We start from the raw sequence: 21050 nt of genomic DNA on the forward strand, positions 1-21050 counted from the left end.
TCACCGTTATCACTGCGCAGCGCGGCGCTTAAACTGGACTTAAGTTCAAGCTAAATGTAGTCTCTTCTTCTTGTTCAAGATGTATGTGTGTGTGTGTGTGGCCGTAATAACAGTGTAAACTCAAATAATTAATTAACTGCTTAACGCTAATTCAACACAAGCTACAAAATCTCGAACGCGTGCACAACAACAAAAACTGTTTTCAGTAGAAGAAGAATAATAATAAAAATCAAAAACAAAAAGAAAAAAAAAACACTAAGAACTAATAAAAAAAGCTTAGTTAATTAGGCACTAAATTTAAATATGAAGTGTGTGTGAGAGAGAAAGAGAGCAAGAGATTCTCCAGTGGCGTCCACGCGCTCGTTCCTCCTCTGCGACTCTCTCCAATGCAGCAATAAAATAATAAATGTGGTGGACTTTGTTTGTTTTGTTGGCTGTGTGTTGGGTGTGAGTGCCATGTGGCATGTGGCATGTGGCAGGTGGCTGATGATGCATGTGCTTGTGTCTAGTTGGCGCCAACACGTTTGTTAAAAGGAACACTGTACTATAGTACGCCGGCCCGGCGATCGCTTCAGAGACGCGTCATTTTGTTTGGCGCCGTCGACGATGCCGTCGACAGCTGTTCCAGGCGCGAGCACAGCTCCTGCGCCAGACGCAGCTGATGCGCTGCGGCAGCGGCAGCGGCACAGGATGTGGCCGTCGTGGCCGTATTGCTGGCAACGGGCAGCTGCTGCACCGCAGCGGCCATCGCCTCCGGGAAACTGAGGCAGACGCCGACCCAGCGCGCTTTGCTGCATGCATGCGACTGCAAGGGAGAGAAGAGAGGATGGGAGGATTAGCTTTTGTTGCACTCTATGTTAAGCGCTTGTTGCAGGCAACACTCACCATGGCAAAGTCACGTTTCCATTGCACACCGCACTGGCCATCGCAGAGGGGACAGGGACGCTCCAGGCTGTAGCCGCCGCATTCGCTGCAATCGAGCGAGACATGATCATCGGTCCAGGAGACGCCGCACGTAAAGCAGGAGCCCAGATGCTGGCGCAACTCCTCAATGGTCAGCACATTGTCCATGTTGATCTCCAACGGGCTGCCAACCAAATCGGGCAACGAGGCGGACAGACCCAAGCTGTGGTGACTGCAAGGAAAAAGAGAGAGAGGGCACATTAGCACAATGCATTCATTCAGACTTAAGACTTTGATCAATTTAGTCGCAGTCTAAGATTCATTTAACTAGATTGATGAGCACCATAAATGCTAACAGCTTAAAAGCAGCTCGGAACTGCACCTGACTACAATTTGGGACAAGGTAATCTCTTACTTTGCTAGCAGATAAGATAAAACAGCTCAACTCTATAGATTTTATGCGTTTGTTTCCCCAAGAAACTACAAACTGTGGCCTATTGTGCATATTTAAAATTAATTAAATATATAATAAATCAAATATATTAAACTTTTACCAAATAAGAGAGATCAACTCTAGGCACATTCTGATATAATTTAATCTAACTAGCCTGGGCTTATATTCAACAAGTTTGTGCGCCCTTTGGGCCCCATATCAACCCCGAGGCGCACCTGCAGTCGCAGCGAAAGGCAGGCCATGACCTTGCCGGGTGGGCGGACATTGGGGAATGGCGTGCTCTGTCGCTGGCGTGATTATGATAATGAGCAGCGTGACGGCGAGACGACGACGGCGGCGAATCGGGACTGTACCAACGACAACAACAACGACAACGACAGACGCGGCAGCTTTCGCCCGATCATGTGAGCGTCGCCGCGTCGCCGCAAGAGAGCAGGAGATAAAAAGAGAGAGAGAGAGAGCGATAGAGAGAGCGAGGGCTGAGCGCCTATGATAATGCCTCTTAGCCTGGTATCAGACTACAACAATATAATGCAGTATGCGGCATTTAGTTAATGGCAGCCAAAGTCGGGGCCAAGTTGATTTGTTAGTTGTACTCTGCACCTTGTTCGCGATTAGATTGCAAAACTTATGAATGGGGGCCCATGCATAAGCGAAGGCATTAGGCATTTGACAATCGCTGTGACAGTCACTGTTACAGTCACTGTCAACTGCCAATTCTCCATAACTGGCCCTGACTTTGTTTACAAAGCCCACTAACTAAAATTTCGCACATGCAGCGAATGTATCATTATGAGGAGGGGCTTATGGGGGGACTATGGGGCAAGGGGTTTGGCGATTGTCACTCAATAAAAACGGAAACGGCGCTTCCAGCTAAATACAGCTGTGAATCACAAGGCGTATGAGCAATCTGGCCATAGATAGATATGCTGATACATATGTATCGCATGTGTCTGTATCTGTATCTGTGTATCCGGCTGCTGCGCGTATCTATTAGCTAATCTATCTGTATAGCTGTAACTGCGTATTTATTGGCCATATATAATGCACATGTATCTCAACTTTTACTTACGCCAGTGGACTGCAAATGTCGGCAATTTGGGGAGCGTGTACGCTGGCACTCGACATAGTTGCTGCTGCTGCTGCTGCTGTTGCTGTTGGAACTGCAATGAAAAACCAGAAATAAGGAAAAGCATTAATACCAAAACTAAATCACAGTCCGAAGGGGCCGGGTTTCCCCGCAAATACATATATACCATATGTCAGGGGCAAAACGAGTAAGTCAAATTAAAAAAAAATCAAAATCAAAATCAAAATACAGGTAAACAAACGCACGAAGGTAAACAAGCTAGCTGTGCAGCTGCTGCGAGTGTTGTGAAGTTCATTATGATTTGTGTGTGTGTGTGAGTGTGTGTGGGTATTATAAAACACTTAAATGTCAAAAAAAAAAACATTGTTTGCATTGACAAAAGCCAAGCACAACTGTACCAAGACACTTGCTTTCAACAATTTTCCAGCTTAATGGTCAATATACTTTAAGTACTGGTCAATAAACGACATTCTGCAATATATAATTAAGAAAACGCGCGCGAAAAAAAAAAACAGCCACAAAAATCCGGTTGAAAGCGCCAACGGAAAGGCCACACACAACTTAACACAGCTTGTGTATTGGGATGCGTCATAACAAATTATTGTTATACCCTGTTACCATTAATTTGGGTATTGCAGAGGCAATTAAAATTCAGTTTTACATTTCCAACTAAATTGTCATGGAAGCTGTGTATATATATCGCCGATAGATATATGTATAAGTATTGGTGTATTTATAGCTTAATGTCGGCACGAGCGTCGTGTCTGCCGTTTGGCGGGGATTTCACGGTTTGTTTTGAGTGGGGGTGGGGGTGGGTGGGAGCGCGGTGTTGTGTGCCAATCTTTCTGATTTTGGCAGCATTGCAAAATTTGTATTTTTGACACCCAGCGGACAACACATGACTGCGTCCGTTGCCTGCCGAAAATAATATAATTTCCGTTTTTTTATTTTTGTTTTTTATTGTTGCTATATTTAGTGGATCATATGAGCCAGAGTTGCGCATTTAAAAATGTTATCAAATTAACGGTACGTGCTAAATTTAAAGCTCAAGTGTAAAACAAAGACTGCAACAAGTTCGCCGCATGCAAATGTAAATGTTATGTTAATGTTATGTTAATTGAGTGCATTTATAAGTGTGTTGTGCATCGGCAATGAAGTTTTTGAAGCAAATGGCGGGCAACGCAACTGCAACTGTAAACTCTAACTTTTTTTTTGCACACGCTCGCACTCGTGTAGAGACAGATATGTATATGTATGCATACATTCATATGTATGTATATGATTGTTTCTATATATAGACTTGGCATGCAATGCGGCAGCCTGCAACTCACAACTAGTTGCATTTAATTAAATTTGATGTGATTTATTTATAGAAGGGCACAAACACACACACATCACGTAGCGTAGAATGTTAGTTTTGTTGCCTCTGTATGTGTGTTTGTGTGTGTGCTGTTCAGTTTATTTTGGGCACGGAAATATGTACATATGTACTTACAATTTGTTGTGGTTGCTGTTGTTGTTAGCTGTTAGCTGTTTTACAGAATATCTGATTGCTAACGGCGCAAAATATTTATTATGCGCTATTAATAATCCAAATTTGGAATTGGCTGTGATTTTTTCCAGTTGTATTGTTATATAGTTGGCGACAACAATAATGAAATTGCTTGAACAATTGCTTTTAAATAATTGCAATCAAAAGTTTTTTTTTGTTTTTTGTTTAACTTTTCACACGCGCGCTTCGCAACAGTTAAACACACGAAATTCGCACAAAATATGTTTTGATAAATGTTAATAAATATTGTGACAGAAGCTGCAGCACACTTTTATAGTTGGGCTTTGTATTTTGAATTTGTTTTTATTTAAACTTGCTGTAGTTTAACAAAAGCCTAAAGACCAAGTGGCGTGCACGACAACACAAAAACTACTCAAATGAAGTCGCTGATTGCCACTCGCTTTTATAGCAAATTCAGCGGACGTGTGCGAGCGAGAGAGTGTGTGAGCAACAGTGGCAGCAAGCTGTGAGTGAGCGCAGTGATATTGCAGGCGCTGTTGCTGAGTGTGCGAGAGAGCAAACGAGCGAGCGAGCGCTCACAGCTGCATGTGCGTGTGTGTGTTATGTGTGTGGGCATGACAAAGCAAAGCTAACGAACTTGTCAGCTTAAAATTTGAAAATGCGCACCAATACACTAACACACTCGCAAAACACAGACATAAAAACTGCGAAACGCAGAACGGCGTGGCATAGGGTAAATCAAAGTTAATGCCAAAGAAAAAAAAAATAAATAAAACAGAAACCAAGTCAGCAGATGCTGGCCAAATTGACGCTATAAGTGTGTATTTATGTAGTTGGCAACAGAGGCCGATGATAAGAGCAACAAAACAAAACAACTGTTGTTTCTTTTGCTTCTTCGCAAGAGCATAAACTGTGAGCAGCCAGTGTGACAGCGAATGAGAGAGCGCGATAATAATTGAGAGCGCGCGCGCGCGCGTTCGTTTAACGGTCAAACCGCAAGGCAACAAAAACAACTACAAAAATATTGAAACCCCAAACGCACACACACACGCACGCGCACGCACATACTGATACTCAGCAATACGTATACGCCGTGTGGAACAAGTCTAGTACATTGACTAAATGTAAACTCGAGGGGTTGTTGACGTAGATGATTTGGACAAGAAAATACAGGCAAAAACAAAAAACACCGCGCGGCAACAAGCGTCAGCAATGACAGCGTTTCATTTGAATAACAAATAATATATGGCCAGCGACAGGTAGAGTACAGCAGGGTGCAGGTTGCAGGGACGGGCAGACAGGCAGAGAGATGGGCAATTCGGCCAACAACAGGTAACATAAATAATCGCGACCTGCGCTTTATGACTTAACTGGAACTGATTATCCCATGCTCAATGCTTATCTTAAATATAGTATGTACATTAAAAGAAAAAAACACCCACATGATCTTATCGACGCGTGGCTCTGAATCTAGCATGAAATCTAATACACCTGTATCGGCAGCCCATACCAAAGTCCTAAGCGACAATATAGAGCAGGGCAGACCTCGCCCCTGGTTGGGCGAATGGAAATTGCCAGCGCAAGTGCTAAAAAGCAACTACAATATATTGGCATGTTAATGGGAATTTGTGTATTTTGGTTTTTTAAATTTATTTTTTATTTGTTGCACTTTCGCAGTCTACACGAGTCGCGCGTCGCGTCAGCCGCAGCTCAAATTTCGCTGGGGTCTACGAAAAACCGGAGCAGCCAGAGATCAGCTCAAAAGTGACCCTCGCCAAAAATAATGCAACTCAGCGGCAGCGGCAGCGACGTCAACGGCCAACTATAAACAGAACGGCGCTCTCGCAAACACACACACACACTCAGACAGACAGACATGCACAGACTTGCATTTTATATTATAAACAATTGATGTTTATTTGGAAAGGCTAGAACATCATCGTTGTCATCGTGATCCTCTCTTTCTGCGATATTCCAACGGCACACTTTTTGACTGGCATTCAACTTTGGATGCGGCGCAGTTTCGCATTGTTGTTGGGCCCAGATTTCTATATTCAGTCGAAGGGGAAGACCATTGTCATCTGAGAAGGTCGCGCGGCAATTACTTGAAAAACACCTCTCCGCAGCAGCGTTCAAAAAGATTGCGTCAGACGACAGACGTGAGCGATATTAATGTGTACCAATAAGCCACAGACAAAACAATGCACGAACAAACATATATGTAGATATATATGCATATACATCTACATATATACATACATACATGTATATAACAAGTCGAACCAAATAATATTTAAACAATATTTTGCAAACCTTTTAAAAAGTTATTAAGTGTCGAGCTGCGTTCGTATTTGTTGTGTATTTGTGATACATATTTGAGTTACCTGGCTGAAATATAAATATATGCTCATATACTATCTACATATGTATGTATGTGCATGCACAGGTAGCTTGAGAGGTAACTGCATGCAAATGTTGCAACCCTGGCAGCTATGTAAAACAATTTGCAAAAAAACATATGCTTAGTTTTTATTTATTTTATTAAGTTGTTTGTGCGAGCCGGTAACCCTATGTTCCTTGTAATTTCCTGTGATTCGAACCAGTTGCTGGTTCAGGCGAAATATATTATATTCTCTGGTAAAGGTAACTATTAATATACCTTGGTGATGTTAAAAAATAAAAGTTGCTATATCAAAACTTATTTCTCGACCAATTATTTCTATAGAGGTATATGATATAATAGTCTTATATCCCATATCTAAGAATCATGATATAAATGCTTCACACATTTTCCTATCATGGGCGTGAATTTCAATTTTAACCGTTAAATTTACATACGAGCTTTGAATATATGAGTACAAAATATCATAATTTACGAATACAAATTACCAAAATGAGTCACAAAATCGTTTCACCTATATTTCACGCTCATAGGCGAATTTGGAAGAAAACCCGAATTCTATATTAATTTTACACTTAGGCATTAAACTCATATCCAAGCTTTGAATACAAGAGTACAAAATACCAAAATGAGTCACAAAAGCGTTTCACCTATATTTCACGCTCATAGGCGAATTGCTAATAAAACTCGTACTCTATAGGCAAACCTCGTTAAATTGTGAATATGCGCAATCGCCAAAACAGTAACAGATACTGAGATACTGCGGTACACGAACAAGTGCTGCTTAAAGACATGCGCTTCCTCTTCAGGTCTGCAACAGTTGAAACAACTCGTTTTCATTTGTTTCGAATACGCAGCTATGCAAACAAAGCTGCTCCTGCAAGTGGCTGTCAATTGTAAATAAATACATATTTATTGGTTGGTTGGCTTGGATGATATGTTTGCCTGTTAAAGGCTGCGATCAGATGTTCTGCGCCAAATGTGCCGCCCCAGCTAAAAACACAAAAGCAGTTGACGTCAATGCGCAAAAATCAGGAAAAGCAACGACAATAACAGTACACCCACAAAAAAAAAAAATGAAGAAGCGGCCGCCGGAGATGCATTGTTTTGATCACTGGATGATCCAGTCACGGGTGATTCACGGTTTACACAGAAATCTAGCAGCAGCAAATATCAGACTGAGAAATTCCAAATTAATGGCGCCAATCAAATGCAAATGAGTTCAACGCAAATCGAAACGAGTTTTTTAAAAAAATATTTCTATATATGTACATATAAAATATTTTGCGGGCTTCCCTCGTTGATAGATTTGTGCGCACAACCGTTCCAACAATTGTTTACTTAATTAATGCAGGGAAAAAAATACCTAAACGTAGTTAGTATGAATATATTACGACTCAATATATAGATATAGATAGCGGTCTTCCATTGAGCAGCCGCAAGATTAGAGGGAAGTGAAAAATAAAATAGCTATTAGCTCAAGAGTTGATAGATGGATGGATGGGAAAGAAAATGCACAGCTGTTGACAATGGCAATTAGAAGTGTGCGAATTATATATGACCGACGGGGCATATTACAAATAAAAAATTCCGACACCCTGAACTTAAACCCAACGTCTCTTCACGCATCGCCATACTCTGGGTATTTGCATATGTGTCTGTATTTGCTTCGCCATAGTTGAGCTCAAGAAATTTGCATGGTTTCATGGATAGAATGATCTGCATATAATGAAAAATTGTTTGAATTGCGGAAAGAACCCATGAGCTAATATTTTAGTTAAAACTAGAGGAACTAGTTTTTTATATATAAGAAAAACATGTTTTTTCCAGCATTCGAAGCATATTCGGAGCGTTAACATAGTTTTAAATAAAATTCTGTTAATTTTAAAATACTACAGAAAACAGAAGAGCTGTTTAGATAACATAGATAGACATAGTATAGCATAGAGCTGATATTTTTGCAAGTTAACAGTTCATTTTAACAGTCTTTTATTAACATGTTGTTAGCAAAACTAACAGCTGTTATGCAAAAAATGTTGCTATTGTAATATTTGTAATGGTTTTTTGGGGCATTATCGGAGACTTGCGTCAACTTTTGCAGCTGTTAATATGATTGAAGAAAATCCAACAGCTGTTAGGCCTTAATGTATAGATATTTCAAATTGTTTAACAGTTTATCAGAATGTTAAATATGTTCCGATTATTAACAGAGCTGGACATAACTGTTGAATGCCGGAATGCAGTTGGACTATAAATAAAAACAGCTGTTAAGTCAATAAGCATTGTTATTTTCACATTAGCGAGCACATTTCCAAACCATTTGCCAAACAAATTGCAATGTTATTAGATATTGATAAATTACATAGGCCAAGGTTTTATCGTTAATATGGCGCATGTAATCGATCTTTTATTGATTGGCGATAATGTGGGGGCATGTCAGCTGGCATTTAGCGTTAAACAATAGAAATTTGGTGAGTAAGTTGAGTTGTTTAGGAAAGTTTTACACTTTGTACACGGCCTACATCAATTATACTTTTATCTTAGCTATAAAAAACGAGCTATAAAAGCTTTCGATTAGGAAGTAACAAATGTTTTAAAAGTGTTTTTAGTTATTGATGATTTTCTTTTTTGTAATTGTAGAGTACGGAGGGGCGTGTTTGCGATAATTCTAGAAAACTTTTCTGCTGCGATTCAATCAAATTAATGCTCCAAGTAGTCATGTGAAAGCTATTCAACTAATGTTTAACTCAATTACCTGCATTATTTATGATACAATGGTTCCATTATGCAGCCGGGAGATAAGTTTCTCTCTATATACGCATAAATTATATATAGTATATATAGATAGTGGCCCCCCACACATATTTATTTGTGCATATAGAATTCTGGGGAATTGTTATAAAAATACTCTCGGGGCATTGCTGGCGTCACACTATGCATAGATACATATACATACATATATATATATATTTAACGTACTATTTATTGAACAGAATATAGAACTTTTAATATTTGTACTTTGAGTATAGTATTACATAGGAATTGCCCCGTACATTGATCGCTATAAAGTCCAAGTACGTAATTTCGTATTATCTGAACCGCATTTGCATCGCGAAATGCGCAAACGAAATAGTAAAATGAAAAAAACCCGTAGACGTAATTAGAACAGGCCTCCCATTTTGGGTACAGTCCCCGGCACATTAATAGAACTAACAAACAATTTAAATAAAGTTTGAGGAACAGACTTTGGATTTGGTCATAGAATGTGGAACAAAGACCGTATATATATACATAAATATATAGATATATATATATACATGCTGTTACCGGTATAATTAGCCGAGACGATGTTATATGTAAACTATATTTTCAGCTTTCAAAATATATTGATGGAAGCGAAATCCTTTTTTTTTTTTTAAATCTCACGTAATATATTATAAAAAATGTTATTTATTTTTTTTGTTTGTTTATTGCAATCCTATTTTGTTCTCCAGATATTCGCGTGCACTCTGAAGACAAATTGCTTTTTTGTATTTATTTATTAAGAGAATCTTCTAGTTAAAGGATTGTTGACAAGCTATATGATATTATCTCAATTAAGCTTTAAAATTTCCAATTTAACTTCAAAACAGAAAACCTCAACTACGTCTTGGGTAAAACTTCGAGAAACTTTTCCAATATTATAAAGTATACATATATGTTTTTATCGGTATAATTAGCCGAAACTTCATTTGCAGCTTTGAAGATATCTTGTTGGGATCTTGCATAAGCGAAATCTCACGAGCTATATTATAGAAAATTTGACTACTTTTTTTTTGTCTATGCAATCCTATTTTGTTCTCCTATTTCTACGATTAAATCTTCTACTTAAAGGCGTGTTCACATTTAGATCACATTTTAGACCCTTAAAGTTTAATCTAAAGCGAAATCAAATATTACGTCTTCTTGGGTAAAACTTCACGCTAACTTTCCCAAAATTCCAAAAAATAATTAACATTTTACTTTGAAATTCTTTGCCAGTTTCTGGCGCATAACACGCAAGAATCTCGTGATCAATTAATAAACTAATGATGCAGTTCGTTTTCTTGGGAGTCGAGATATAGGGTAAACATTGCAATTAACAGTTTAGTCTGGATTCACACTTAATTATTTGCTTTGCTCGCCATTTCTGCTAATTACACGTGACAAGTTGAGTTAAGACCGGATTGGTTAAACTAAGTAGGGCCGCCCCAGGCTAGCTAGGCATATATAAATGTAGTATAAATATGTATGTATATATATATATATATATATGTATATAGTAAATATCTGGCTACTCAAGTGGTCTGACCGACTATTTAGTTGACGTTTTTTTACTACTTTTTAACTGGCTGACGTCGTCATCAACACGATGATGAGCATCTCTCTGGCATTTGTGTTAGATTTGCGTCGCACGAATCGTTTGCACAGCGCACACACACACACACACACACACACACACACACACACACACACAGATACACACAAGAGAGATCTACAACAAGCTGAGATGAGTTAAGTTTCCAGTTTAAACCGATTGCTACTAAATAATGTCGTAGTCGATTGTCGCACGACATAACTGCTGCCAGTCCATTATAGTGTGTGTGTGTGTCTAGTGTGTGTGTGTGTGTGAGTGAGTGTGCCTGCTTTAACTGTGTGTTAAAATTGTAAATTGATAAAACAATGAAGCGCTGCAATGAATGAATGAAGCGCAATTTAAATGGAAATCAATACATATAAGCATAGAATAGTATATACAGTGAAAGTTGACTAAAACGAACGCCCACGCTTTCAACTCAAAATTAAATATGTTAAAATGAAAAATATTCATTTTAATTGCTATTAAAATAAATTATATAGAGAAAAAGTACAATTTCTTCAACTTTTTGTCCGCACTTTTCATTTAAAATTAATTTTTTTTTGCTAAAAGAAACTGTTTGACTGTACCTGAAAGTTCTAAAACATAATGTTTAACTATATAAGAGTTGGCCTCAGGTCAAGGGGTTGCTTACGCCAAAGGCCGAGTATAAATTTGTACTAAATTGTAGCCGTTCGTTATGAGAGCTTTCACTGTACACACGGTAGTTGCATGTTTATCGTAAAGAATGCGTTATCGAGTGACCTGCCCCTCAAAAGTACACCAGCCCTGAGCTCGTGTGAATGCCAAGTGGTCTCAAATGAACCACATTTGCGCACGTTCCATTGACACTCGTCGCACGGTGGCATTAGAAGGCAGCACCACAAGCCACCATCAACAGAGCCACAGCCACAGCCAGAGCCAGAGCCAGAGTCAGAGTCAGCTTCAGCGGCTCGGCTCAAGTGACCATTCGCTGGTTACTTGACTCGCGTTTGAGGTTATAAACGGCGGCTGTTACCCAAACGTATCGATTGGAGGCCGCACACACACAAACTCGCACACACACACACACACACACACTGGCGCCTCATGCCGCATTTGATGACACACAGGCGGCAAAAAGGTCAAACTCAATCATCGAATTGCATTTTCACAGGTTTTTTTTGAAATTTATTTTATAGTTTGATTTTTTTTTTTGCATTTCAGACCTGACCGCAGCGCAATTTGAGGCGACGCGTGGACATGACAGCTTATCAGCTGCTGAAAAAAAAAACAACAACAACAACAACGGCAACAACAACATCGCGTCAGGCAAAGTCGAGCCGGGCTGAGGCTGAGGCAATGGGCGCGGCGCATGGCTGTTCGCCCCCTCGTGTCGCATGCCCTGATGTTGATGATGTCGCCAACATTTAAAATAAACCAAAAATAAGCAAAATAAAACTCTAGGCAATAATGATCGACTAGGAGATACCCAGCCAAGTAGCCCAGTACAATACATTTCAGTATATATAAAAAACTGCTCTAGATTTGTCTACAATTTGGAATATATCTACATAAGATGCTTTAATATTTATGAACCATAAGTTATGGATATATCCTTAAAGTTATAGCTGTTATGAGGTTTTATTTATAAATAGGGGGAGTATCTAAAAAAGGGAAAATATTTTAAAACTATTTATACCATACTGCATACCAAGCTTAGTTGATCTAGCTGCTATAATCTTTGAGTTATGATTAGAAAACCATGTCTCAAAAGCCCTATTTATTGACATTGTGAAAGAAAACATTGTGAAAAACATTATGAAAATTAGATATCTATAGAATTGAATATTTAGATAAGTTGCCCAGGTCAACATGTTCATATATACGAACATGGTCAGATTGCCTTATCTCGTTGTCCTGTTCAAGAACATTTATACGTTATAAAGATGCTTCCTTCTGCCTGTTACATACTTTTAAACAAAATGATTATACCCTTTCTAACCATTTCTAAAGGGTGCTTGGTTTAAAAATCGTTTCTTTTATTGTTTTTTTAAAAAAAACTTGGAACGATGAAACTTTGAAATCACATGTTTAAAGAAATAAATATATATTTTATAATATAGGATATACCATATGCACATTTTTTATATAATTGTTAACCGGCAATAATTAATAGATTTGATTACGTTATGATTTCGTATTTGAATGATTTGCAAAATTAATTTGCACATTGTTTGCGCTTGTAATTCGCAACTAGTTCCAGCACAGGCTTGAACTAGTTAGATGTAACTGTTAATCCAATTGGAATAGAACAAATATTTAAGGTGTCATGGAAAAACTTGATGAGTTAACGCAAAATCAACTGCTCAACTTTTCAGCATTCGCGTGTTAAATCAGAAGTTGTTAAGTAGATAATTCATAAGAGATTTATATGATATTCAAAAGCGAATACATCATATTCAAAATTTATGTGTATATCAACTACAAAATACATCCATTAGTTTGTCATAGATATTCGATAATTTTAAATGCAAATATGTGTTGGGATGTTATTTCATTTTCACTTTTAAATTATTTGCCATAGGAACTTTTTGGGTGAAAATAAAAAGGCAATGATATAAATTTAATAAATAAATAAAAAATACAAATCAAATAAAGTGTTGGAAATTTGGAAGCGATTAGCGGGAATATATAAAAAATAATACAAATAAAATAGAGTATTGGAAATTTGGAAGCAATTTGGATTTGCAATGTCAAAAAAATGAGCAACAACATTTGCCAAAAACATTTAACATATATGTTATTATAATTTATTAAAAATTATTTAATTTACAGATCCAAAATCCATAAAGTTGTGATTGAATTTAAAATGTAGTTAATAACATTCATTGTTTATCCGCACAAAATTTACATTAAATTTTAACATATAATCCTCAAAAAATGCACATGCCTCACAAGCTGCAATTACAGGGTATATATAGTCTGCGCGTGGCGTACCATTTGGTTTTGTCTATAATGAGCATGGGAACATAAAAGCAACGAAACGATTTCTCGCATGCAAAATCAACCAGACACAGTTCGAAGGGGAAGAGGTGCAAGGGGGGAACGCGCAGAGCTGGGCAATAAGGGGCCTAGGGGGGGGGGGGGGCACACTGCAGTGCGAAATTGAAAACGATTTTATTTTGAAAATTTGTCATTACGTTTGTCGTTTTAATAAGCAATTGCATAAAAGCGCGACGTTTATGTAAGCAAAAGTGCATGACGGCCGCGGACTGGGCCGTTTGGGGAGCAAAAACTTTAGTTCCAAGTGCATTCTGAGCCGTTTTTATAATAATTTTAATACTTAATCAGACATGGGCAATAAACTGGGGCGGGGCTAGGAGGAGCAGGTCAATGTCTGGCGAATCTGTGAGCAGGCCGACGACTGATCGACGATGATATAAGGGACAGAGACAGAGACAGACTGGAGGGGCGGCTATTGTACAGGTAAGTGCTCTGTGTCTGGGGCCTGGGGCCTGGCTGTGATTCATTATTCGGCGGAGTGCGAAGATAAGATGCAAATCATGATCATCATATGAACGATAACGTTTGTCTAATTATACAGATAAGGTAATGTAATAACATTGGGCAACAGCAGCCAAACAAATAAAAGTAAAATACAACAGGTAAAGCTGCGACAGGCGAGTGTCCACGACTCGAAGATACCCTGCAAGTAACGAAAAGCTGCCCTTAGAAACATTCTAGCTTTCTTCAGCAAATACATACTCAAAACTAGACATATACACACATACGCATGCTGCACACTCTATGTCTGTGTTTGCTACTGTGGAAAGCCACAGTCTTGATTAAGATCGGCGTTTGAAGTCCGATCTTTATGAAACTTGTTCCTGCTGAACTATGGCACACACAGGAGGGCAATTACCAAGGCATAAGGCTCGGCTGTAAATCTACGTTTGTCTCAATTATATTTGAAAGTTTCCAAATGTGATATATTTCTAATTTGTGTTGACTTTACGAGAACACTTAGACCAAGTTTGGTTTATCTAGCTCTCATAATCTCCGAGATATGGCAAAATCGATATTTATCGATATTAGGAAAATGGGAGAAGATATCGAAAAGAAGAAATCATAAATTCTTTCAGTGTGTGGTTTAGGAGAATATAGATTTATATTTCCCTCTGCCTGTAACATACATCTGCACAAAATCATTTTACCCATTGTCAATGTATACAGAGTATATAAAACAGAAAATCACTACTCAACTAGTAATTCACAAAAAAAGAAATCCTATGCAGTATTAACTAATAGTACACCTTTCATACGAATTGCCAGAGTTGTCTATTGAATACTGAGAAATGTATGATAGCGCCATATTCTATGGTTATAAGGAACTGGCGACAGAAGCCCATATCTATAATACAATATTAAAAATTAAACAAAGCCAGACCTTAAAACAGTCGCACTATGTGATATATAATATTTACAAGACATATGCCATGTAATAAAGATATAGCTACTCATGTTGCTTTCCCATTCATTCGGAAATGCGATGCCAAAGCAAACAAACACACAAAAAAACTTCTGGTTTTTCAGCCCTGTGCAAAATAACCTCTAGCTGTGGCTTAAGTGATAAAACTTAAATTCAATATAAATCTGAATGTAAATATAAATATTTATAGAGCAGAGATTTGCGAATACGTTTCAGCATAAAATGCCAGCCATTATTTATTTTTTGACTCAGTTTTTGCCTCGATAGCGGTTTATAGAGTTTGTTAAGCTTTTTTTAATGATTGTTTAATTATTTTTAGAACTGCAGCAGATCTCGCGATATTATTTCTGATAATTGACTATTCGCGATTTGCATCAGCAAATAGTAAAAGCCAAAAATAAGCAGAGTATAAAACTTGCCAACGTGCTCGACTTTGCGATGCCCTAGATCCAAATCAAGTACATTTTTCGATTTCTCAATAACTTTTGTGTTTGGGTTCGTATGATAATATGCTGAAAAAAGTGTGTAACAAAATTTTTGACTTTATCTTTCAAATTGTAGTTCTTATTCAAATTTGATTAAAAGCTTGTTATGTACAAAAATTCAACCAAAGAAAAAATGGTATTTTTGGATGGTCCAAGAGATTCTATAGATTCTCTGAATACAAATATAACGAGAAAGTGATCATATCTTCGGAACGCCGAAGATTTAATACTCTTTAGACATTTTCCTTTTGCAGAAAACAAAAAAACGGAAACTAATTTTCGACCGATCGTTTCTGTGTTTACTTTCCGTGTACGATATCTTAATAAACAAAACAGTTTTTCATATAAAAACCTACTGTTCGATTGATAGTTCCTATGGCAGCTACATGATATAGTGGTTCGATCCGGCCGGTTCCGACATATGTAAAGCCTGCAACAGATAGACGGACCTATGCAAAGCTGAGACTAGTTAGCATAGAAACAGACAGACGGACGGACGGACATGGCTCTATCAACTCAGCTGTTGATCCTGACTTTGAATATATATACTTTATGGGTTCACAACACAATTTCTGACAAAGTTATAATACTCTCTACAAGGGTATCAAAATAGATAGAACCAGATCTCTGTACATATCAGCATATATGTATATATAGACGTGCTAACTAATGAATACTGTATGCATATAAATTAACTCATGTTGGAATACAAAATTAATGTGCTAATCATTTCAATTTTTGCTTTACCAACAACTACATAAAAATATATTGCTCAATTATAAACACGCCGCACCCCCCCCCCCCCCCTCCCTCGCCAGGGTTACAGTTCTTATAGCTTGTAGACGCGACACGCAAGAGCTTCGTGGGTGTTAGCCTGATTGTCGGCTTTGTAAATTAACTAAACGATCCACACGTGTCGAGGGCCACTTAAATAAAAAAATAAAGAGACGAAAAAAAGAGAGAAGTGGACTTTGTAGCGCCACACGCAAACATAAAATGAAAAGTAACAAGTTAAGTTGTTCAGTTAACATGCATAATCCCCGAACGGAGCGTGATTAATGTTAGCACAACTCGTAGTCCCCTAGGCAAATAGGTAGAGCCGAGTGCAGAGCAGAGAGTTCCGAGAGTCACCGTTGCGCAGAACAAGTCACATGATAAACGCGTGAATTTCATAAATTTCCAGCGACAACAGAAACGTGTGAATAAGCGAGCCGCACGCTTTGTTTATATGGCTAATCAGATCGCAGATAAAAGCCACAAGAAAGAGACAATAATTAGCACAAAACGAAAAGCGAAAAGTATTTTCGCGCTATGCTCGAAGGCCCATAACCGGGCACGTACATTAATTGATTGATGGTCTGTGGGTGTTATTTTTTATTTTTTTGTTTTTAAGCAGAATTAGGAATGCGCAACGCATGGAAGGAGACATTTCCGAAAAAACTATATATGTACATATTTCCTGTCAACTATACAAATGTATATTTATTTATTTTAAATCAGATCGATGAGCTGTGCCGATTTAGCCCCGACTTTGGTACTTTCATGCCAGCTATAAAGAACTTTGATAATTAGTTTTCTTATTAATCGCATTACTGTACAAATATACGTAAAAACAAATTCTGCTTTGTTTGAAACCCTGTACTTGCCACTAATAAGATTTTTATATATTGTACTATTACTATTATAGTCCTTTCGTCTATATCATATAACAAGACAATATTATATAACATCAAAGGGAACTACTGTTAGAAAACTGAGTTTTTATATGAAAACCTTTTTATTTAAAGATCCGAAAAAAACTGCCATAATAAAGTTTAAAGTCCTTAAAACAATTATAATTGTTTATAATATAACAATTATAGTAAAGTTTAATAAGTTTCAAGTTTATAAAACAAATATATAAAACTTTATTATAAGAGTTTTAAAGACTTTTGAACAATATTAATATTTGCTTAATATATCAAAAAACTCAAATAATCGATTAAAAGATCTAAAAGAATATTAAGTGGGTTTTTTTAAGGTTAAGTCGAGACGATAGGTCTACAAATCTGGGGATTTCTAAAAGAATAAGCTAATCCATCATAGTGGTATACTCCATTGAAGCTGCGCCTAAGTTAAGAATCCATCTAAATATTTACCCGAACATAAGGGGCATACCCTATTCTATATTTCAAAAAATAAACTGCCTAATTTACATATTGATTGTTTAAAGTTTATGTTGAACAAACTTCCAAGTTCCAGTTTTAACCAATTTTAGCGAAATCAAATAACTATATCTATCTATACTTAGCTGACGCTGCAACAAGTTGTACAAATACATTTCCGCTTCAACTACATCAAATTTGATTGATTGACGTGTAGATCAATCGATAGATTATGACAAGATATCATATAGCTGCCACAAACCTAATTTGATTGATGCCCATGTGAGCATTAAAAAAGCTATTCCCTCTTGTTGCACATAATTAATTGTCTCTATAAATAATGGAACATGCTGCTAAATATAAAAGGACATCGATTACTTTGTTATCGATTATTGTTGAATGCATGACCGATGAGAATGCTTGTGTGTGAACTTTGAAGCAGCAAGAACTGGTCTTAAATATAAATTGATAGCCCGCGTATTTGGCATTATATACATATATTAGAGGAGGGAGCCACTTGAGCGATAAAGCTGACTATCGCCGGCAATTGATGTTAATAAAAGTGTGCGCCAGTTTCCGCTCAATCATGTATAAAGCAGCAAAAAAAAGAATTGCAAGTGGGTCGCACAAAGAGCACAGGGACGCGATATGGATAAAGTACAAGTACCAGCATTTATATATATATATTATATGTACACCACACGTATGGACTAACTTAAATAGCGACCACGCCCACGCACCTGCTAATAAGCGAGCTGGAAAAAACGCAGCTGATAAGCCAGACATATAAACGTATGTATATATGTACATACATAGCTAGCTGCCAGTCAGCACACGCTCTTCGCAATGGTAAACAGTGCAAAATAAATTTTCCAGTTTTAGGTCTATCAGCAGATCGATCGTAAATATTTATAGTAATAAGGTATTCTCGTGCACCGCTTGTCTAGACGCGAACGTCTATAAATAAGCCTAATCGTGGACAGCAACGTGTGCTAATATTAGTCTAGCTTAAAAACATCAATTACAGCTCCTATCTCTATATATAGAGATTTACAAGGGAACCCCCATGGAAGAGTTAGTAGATAAACTGTACTAGATTTGTTTTTCTGTATCAGGTAACATTTGTTAGCAACGTCTCTAGAAATACATTTGAAGAACTGATTTATGTACATTCTGTTAGGCAACTGTTATGAATATTCAATTTAACAGCTATTGCGCACTTTAAAAAGCAGCCGCTGTTAATTCTCAAGCTTATGTTAGCTAACATGGCGCTAGATCTCTGTTACTAACAGTAGCGCATGTATTGCTATTTAATATTAATTTTAACAATACATATTTGTGAATGGTTACAAATCGAATCAACGTCTCGCCTATATATATTCGTGAACATCCATCAGCCAAGGTTTTGGTTTGAACCTTGACGCGTCCGTTCACCCAAATTTTAAGTGAGAAATTTCAATTAGAAATTCTGATTCAGACCATCTCTTTTTGTTTTGTTTATTTTAAATTAAGAACTAGGGTATCTTCTGGCAAATTCTTATCAATGCCGCCTCTAAGGTCAGACAATATAAATTTTTAGTGTCTAAATTGCCCGTTCTAATGAGTCTTGAGCAGATGGCATTGATAACATTGTCAGCGCAATGCCCGAAACAACAACAATAAAAAATTCCCTCACAATTACATTTGATTGAATGTAGAAAAATTAAATACACGTGAAGCTTTTCCCATAAATTGCCTCATTAACCAAACCAATTTGCTTTTCTTACTAGTCTATCAAACCGTTTGTGGCCTGCTGTTACTAACAATGTGATGTTTTTGTTGAGAGAAGGCTGTGTTATGTTACTTTCGCCTCGTTGTAATTTGCTGTTACTAACTGCATCAGGTTAATCAGTTGTTGATAATCATAAATATAGACTACTCACCTATAAAATTCAAATTCCGTAACGCTGCAGCACAGCTATTCGTGGCTGTTGTCAGCTTGTCAATAACGACAGGTGGCGGTCCGGGGCAAAAGTCTGGATCATCCACATCAAAGATAATGCCATCATCCCACTCGCTTACAATCTGCGCTGATTTTAACAGCTGTTGTTGCTGACCTGTTGCCGCGGTTGCATGCAACTGTTGCTGTCCAAAGTTGCTGTTATTGTTGATGTTAATGTTGCTGCTGTTGGCAAACGAGTTATTGTTGCTGCCACTTGTTGCAGAGCGTTGTTTCATCTGTGGACAAGAAGACGCAATTAAAATGTATGTTAACAACAAGTACGAATGTTACAATTGCGCGTGCTCGACTAAGAGATACCATTTACCAAGCAGCAAGCTGATGTGACATTAGGGAGTTATCGATAATTATTGATTTAAGAGTTAAAATAAACGTATAGTACAACAATTTATAATCCTAGTTTGAAGTCTTTAGCTTTAGTCTTTCTTTAGTTCGACTCAAAGATGTCTCTTGCTATCTGTTACATACACTTCTGCACAGCTGATATATACCCTACTTTTGAGCCATTTTAATGAATATAGGGTATCGAAAAATGGCAGAGTCTACGTGCTGCTATGCAAGCGACACACGTGGCTGCGACTGCGGCACAAATGCAATGACAAACACACAAAGAAAACGTGAAGCTGTCAAAAGCACTCTTGAGCTTCTGACAAGACGAAAAAGGGGGTGAGAGGGGCACGAAGCCAAACTGGAGCGACAGGACAGCTGTTGCTGGCTGTTGACTCGTGAGGTCAAAAAACACACACACACACATGCACATATGCACACGCATACGAGAATCTTGCAAGTAATGCCGCTTGGCAATGCAACGAAATGCATATGCAAAATCAATAGATGCATTATTTAGGTGAAGGCTGCATCATTGTGTGCAGCCGAATGTATAAATATGCGCATATATGTGCCATTAGTTGCAAAAGCACAAAATAAAAATAATGCTTTTGTTTTTGTTTTTGCAAACTGTATTTGCCCGTGTACGTGCGTGTGTGTGTGTGTATGTGTGTGTGTGTAGTGTGCTCGGGTGCACTTACCCCAACCACTTACCTTACTTGACGCACGTTGCACCAACTGCCTAGTGCTTAGAAATTAATTTCCTTAATAACAGCCTGTTTGTTGCGTTTTGTATGATTTATTTAACATACAATAAGCAGCAGCTGCATTGATTGTTGAACGTTTCAAATTAAATGTTTTGCTTGAATTTTTGCGAGCGGACTACCA

At 37.7% G+C, this 21050-nt stretch overlaps 1 protein-coding gene across 2 annotated transcripts; it reads right to left on the minus strand.

Annotated features, from left to right (window-relative positions):
* Positions 1-451: 451 nt before the first annotated feature.
* On the minus strand, positions 452-21024 carry Pino (Pinocchio). 2 transcript variants are annotated; one of them, XM_064695354.1, is made up of 5 exons: positions 20877-21024; positions 19759-20053; positions 2430-2520; positions 886-1135; positions 452-805 (listed from the first exon to the last, which is right to left on the minus strand). In XM_064695354.1, the coding sequence occupies exons 2-5, from the start codon at positions 20051-20053 to the stop codon at positions 572-574; spliced, it is 870 nt and encodes a 289-aa protein (XP_064551424.1). In that variant the 5' UTR covers positions 20877-21024; the 3' UTR covers positions 452-571. The 2 variants fall into 2 exon arrangements, with proteins under 2 accessions (XP_064551424.1, XP_064551426.1); XM_064695356.1 differs by lacking the exons at positions 19759-20053; positions 20877-21024 and adding an exon at positions 3943-4086.
* Positions 21025-21050: the final 26 nt, after the last annotated feature.

The sequence above is a fragment of the Drosophila montana genome, unplaced genomic scaffold, assembly GCF_035044405.1.
Source record: "Drosophila montana isolate Dmon_TW-CO22-7 unplaced genomic scaffold, ASM3504440v1 contig_3747_1, whole genome shotgun sequence".
NCBI classification, from domain to species: domain Eukaryota; kingdom Metazoa; phylum Arthropoda; class Insecta; order Diptera; family Drosophilidae; genus Drosophila; species Drosophila montana.

What these genes read in the sequence shown, in the direction of transcription:
- Pino (XM_064695354.1), bottom strand. Translation starts at nt 20,053, where the DNA reads ATGAAACAACGCTCTGCAACAAGTGGCAGCAACAATAACTCGTTTGCC. An exon ending in ACGGAATTTGAATTTTATAG is followed by an intron (nt 2,521 to 19,758) that starts GTGAGTAGTCTA and finishes TTTTCATTGCAG; the next exon opens with TTCCAACAGCAACAGCAGCA. An exon ending in GGAAACGTGACTTTGCCATG is followed by an intron (nt 806 to 885) that starts GTGAGTGTTGCC and finishes TCTCCCTTGCAG; the next exon opens with TCGCATGCATGCAGCAAAGC.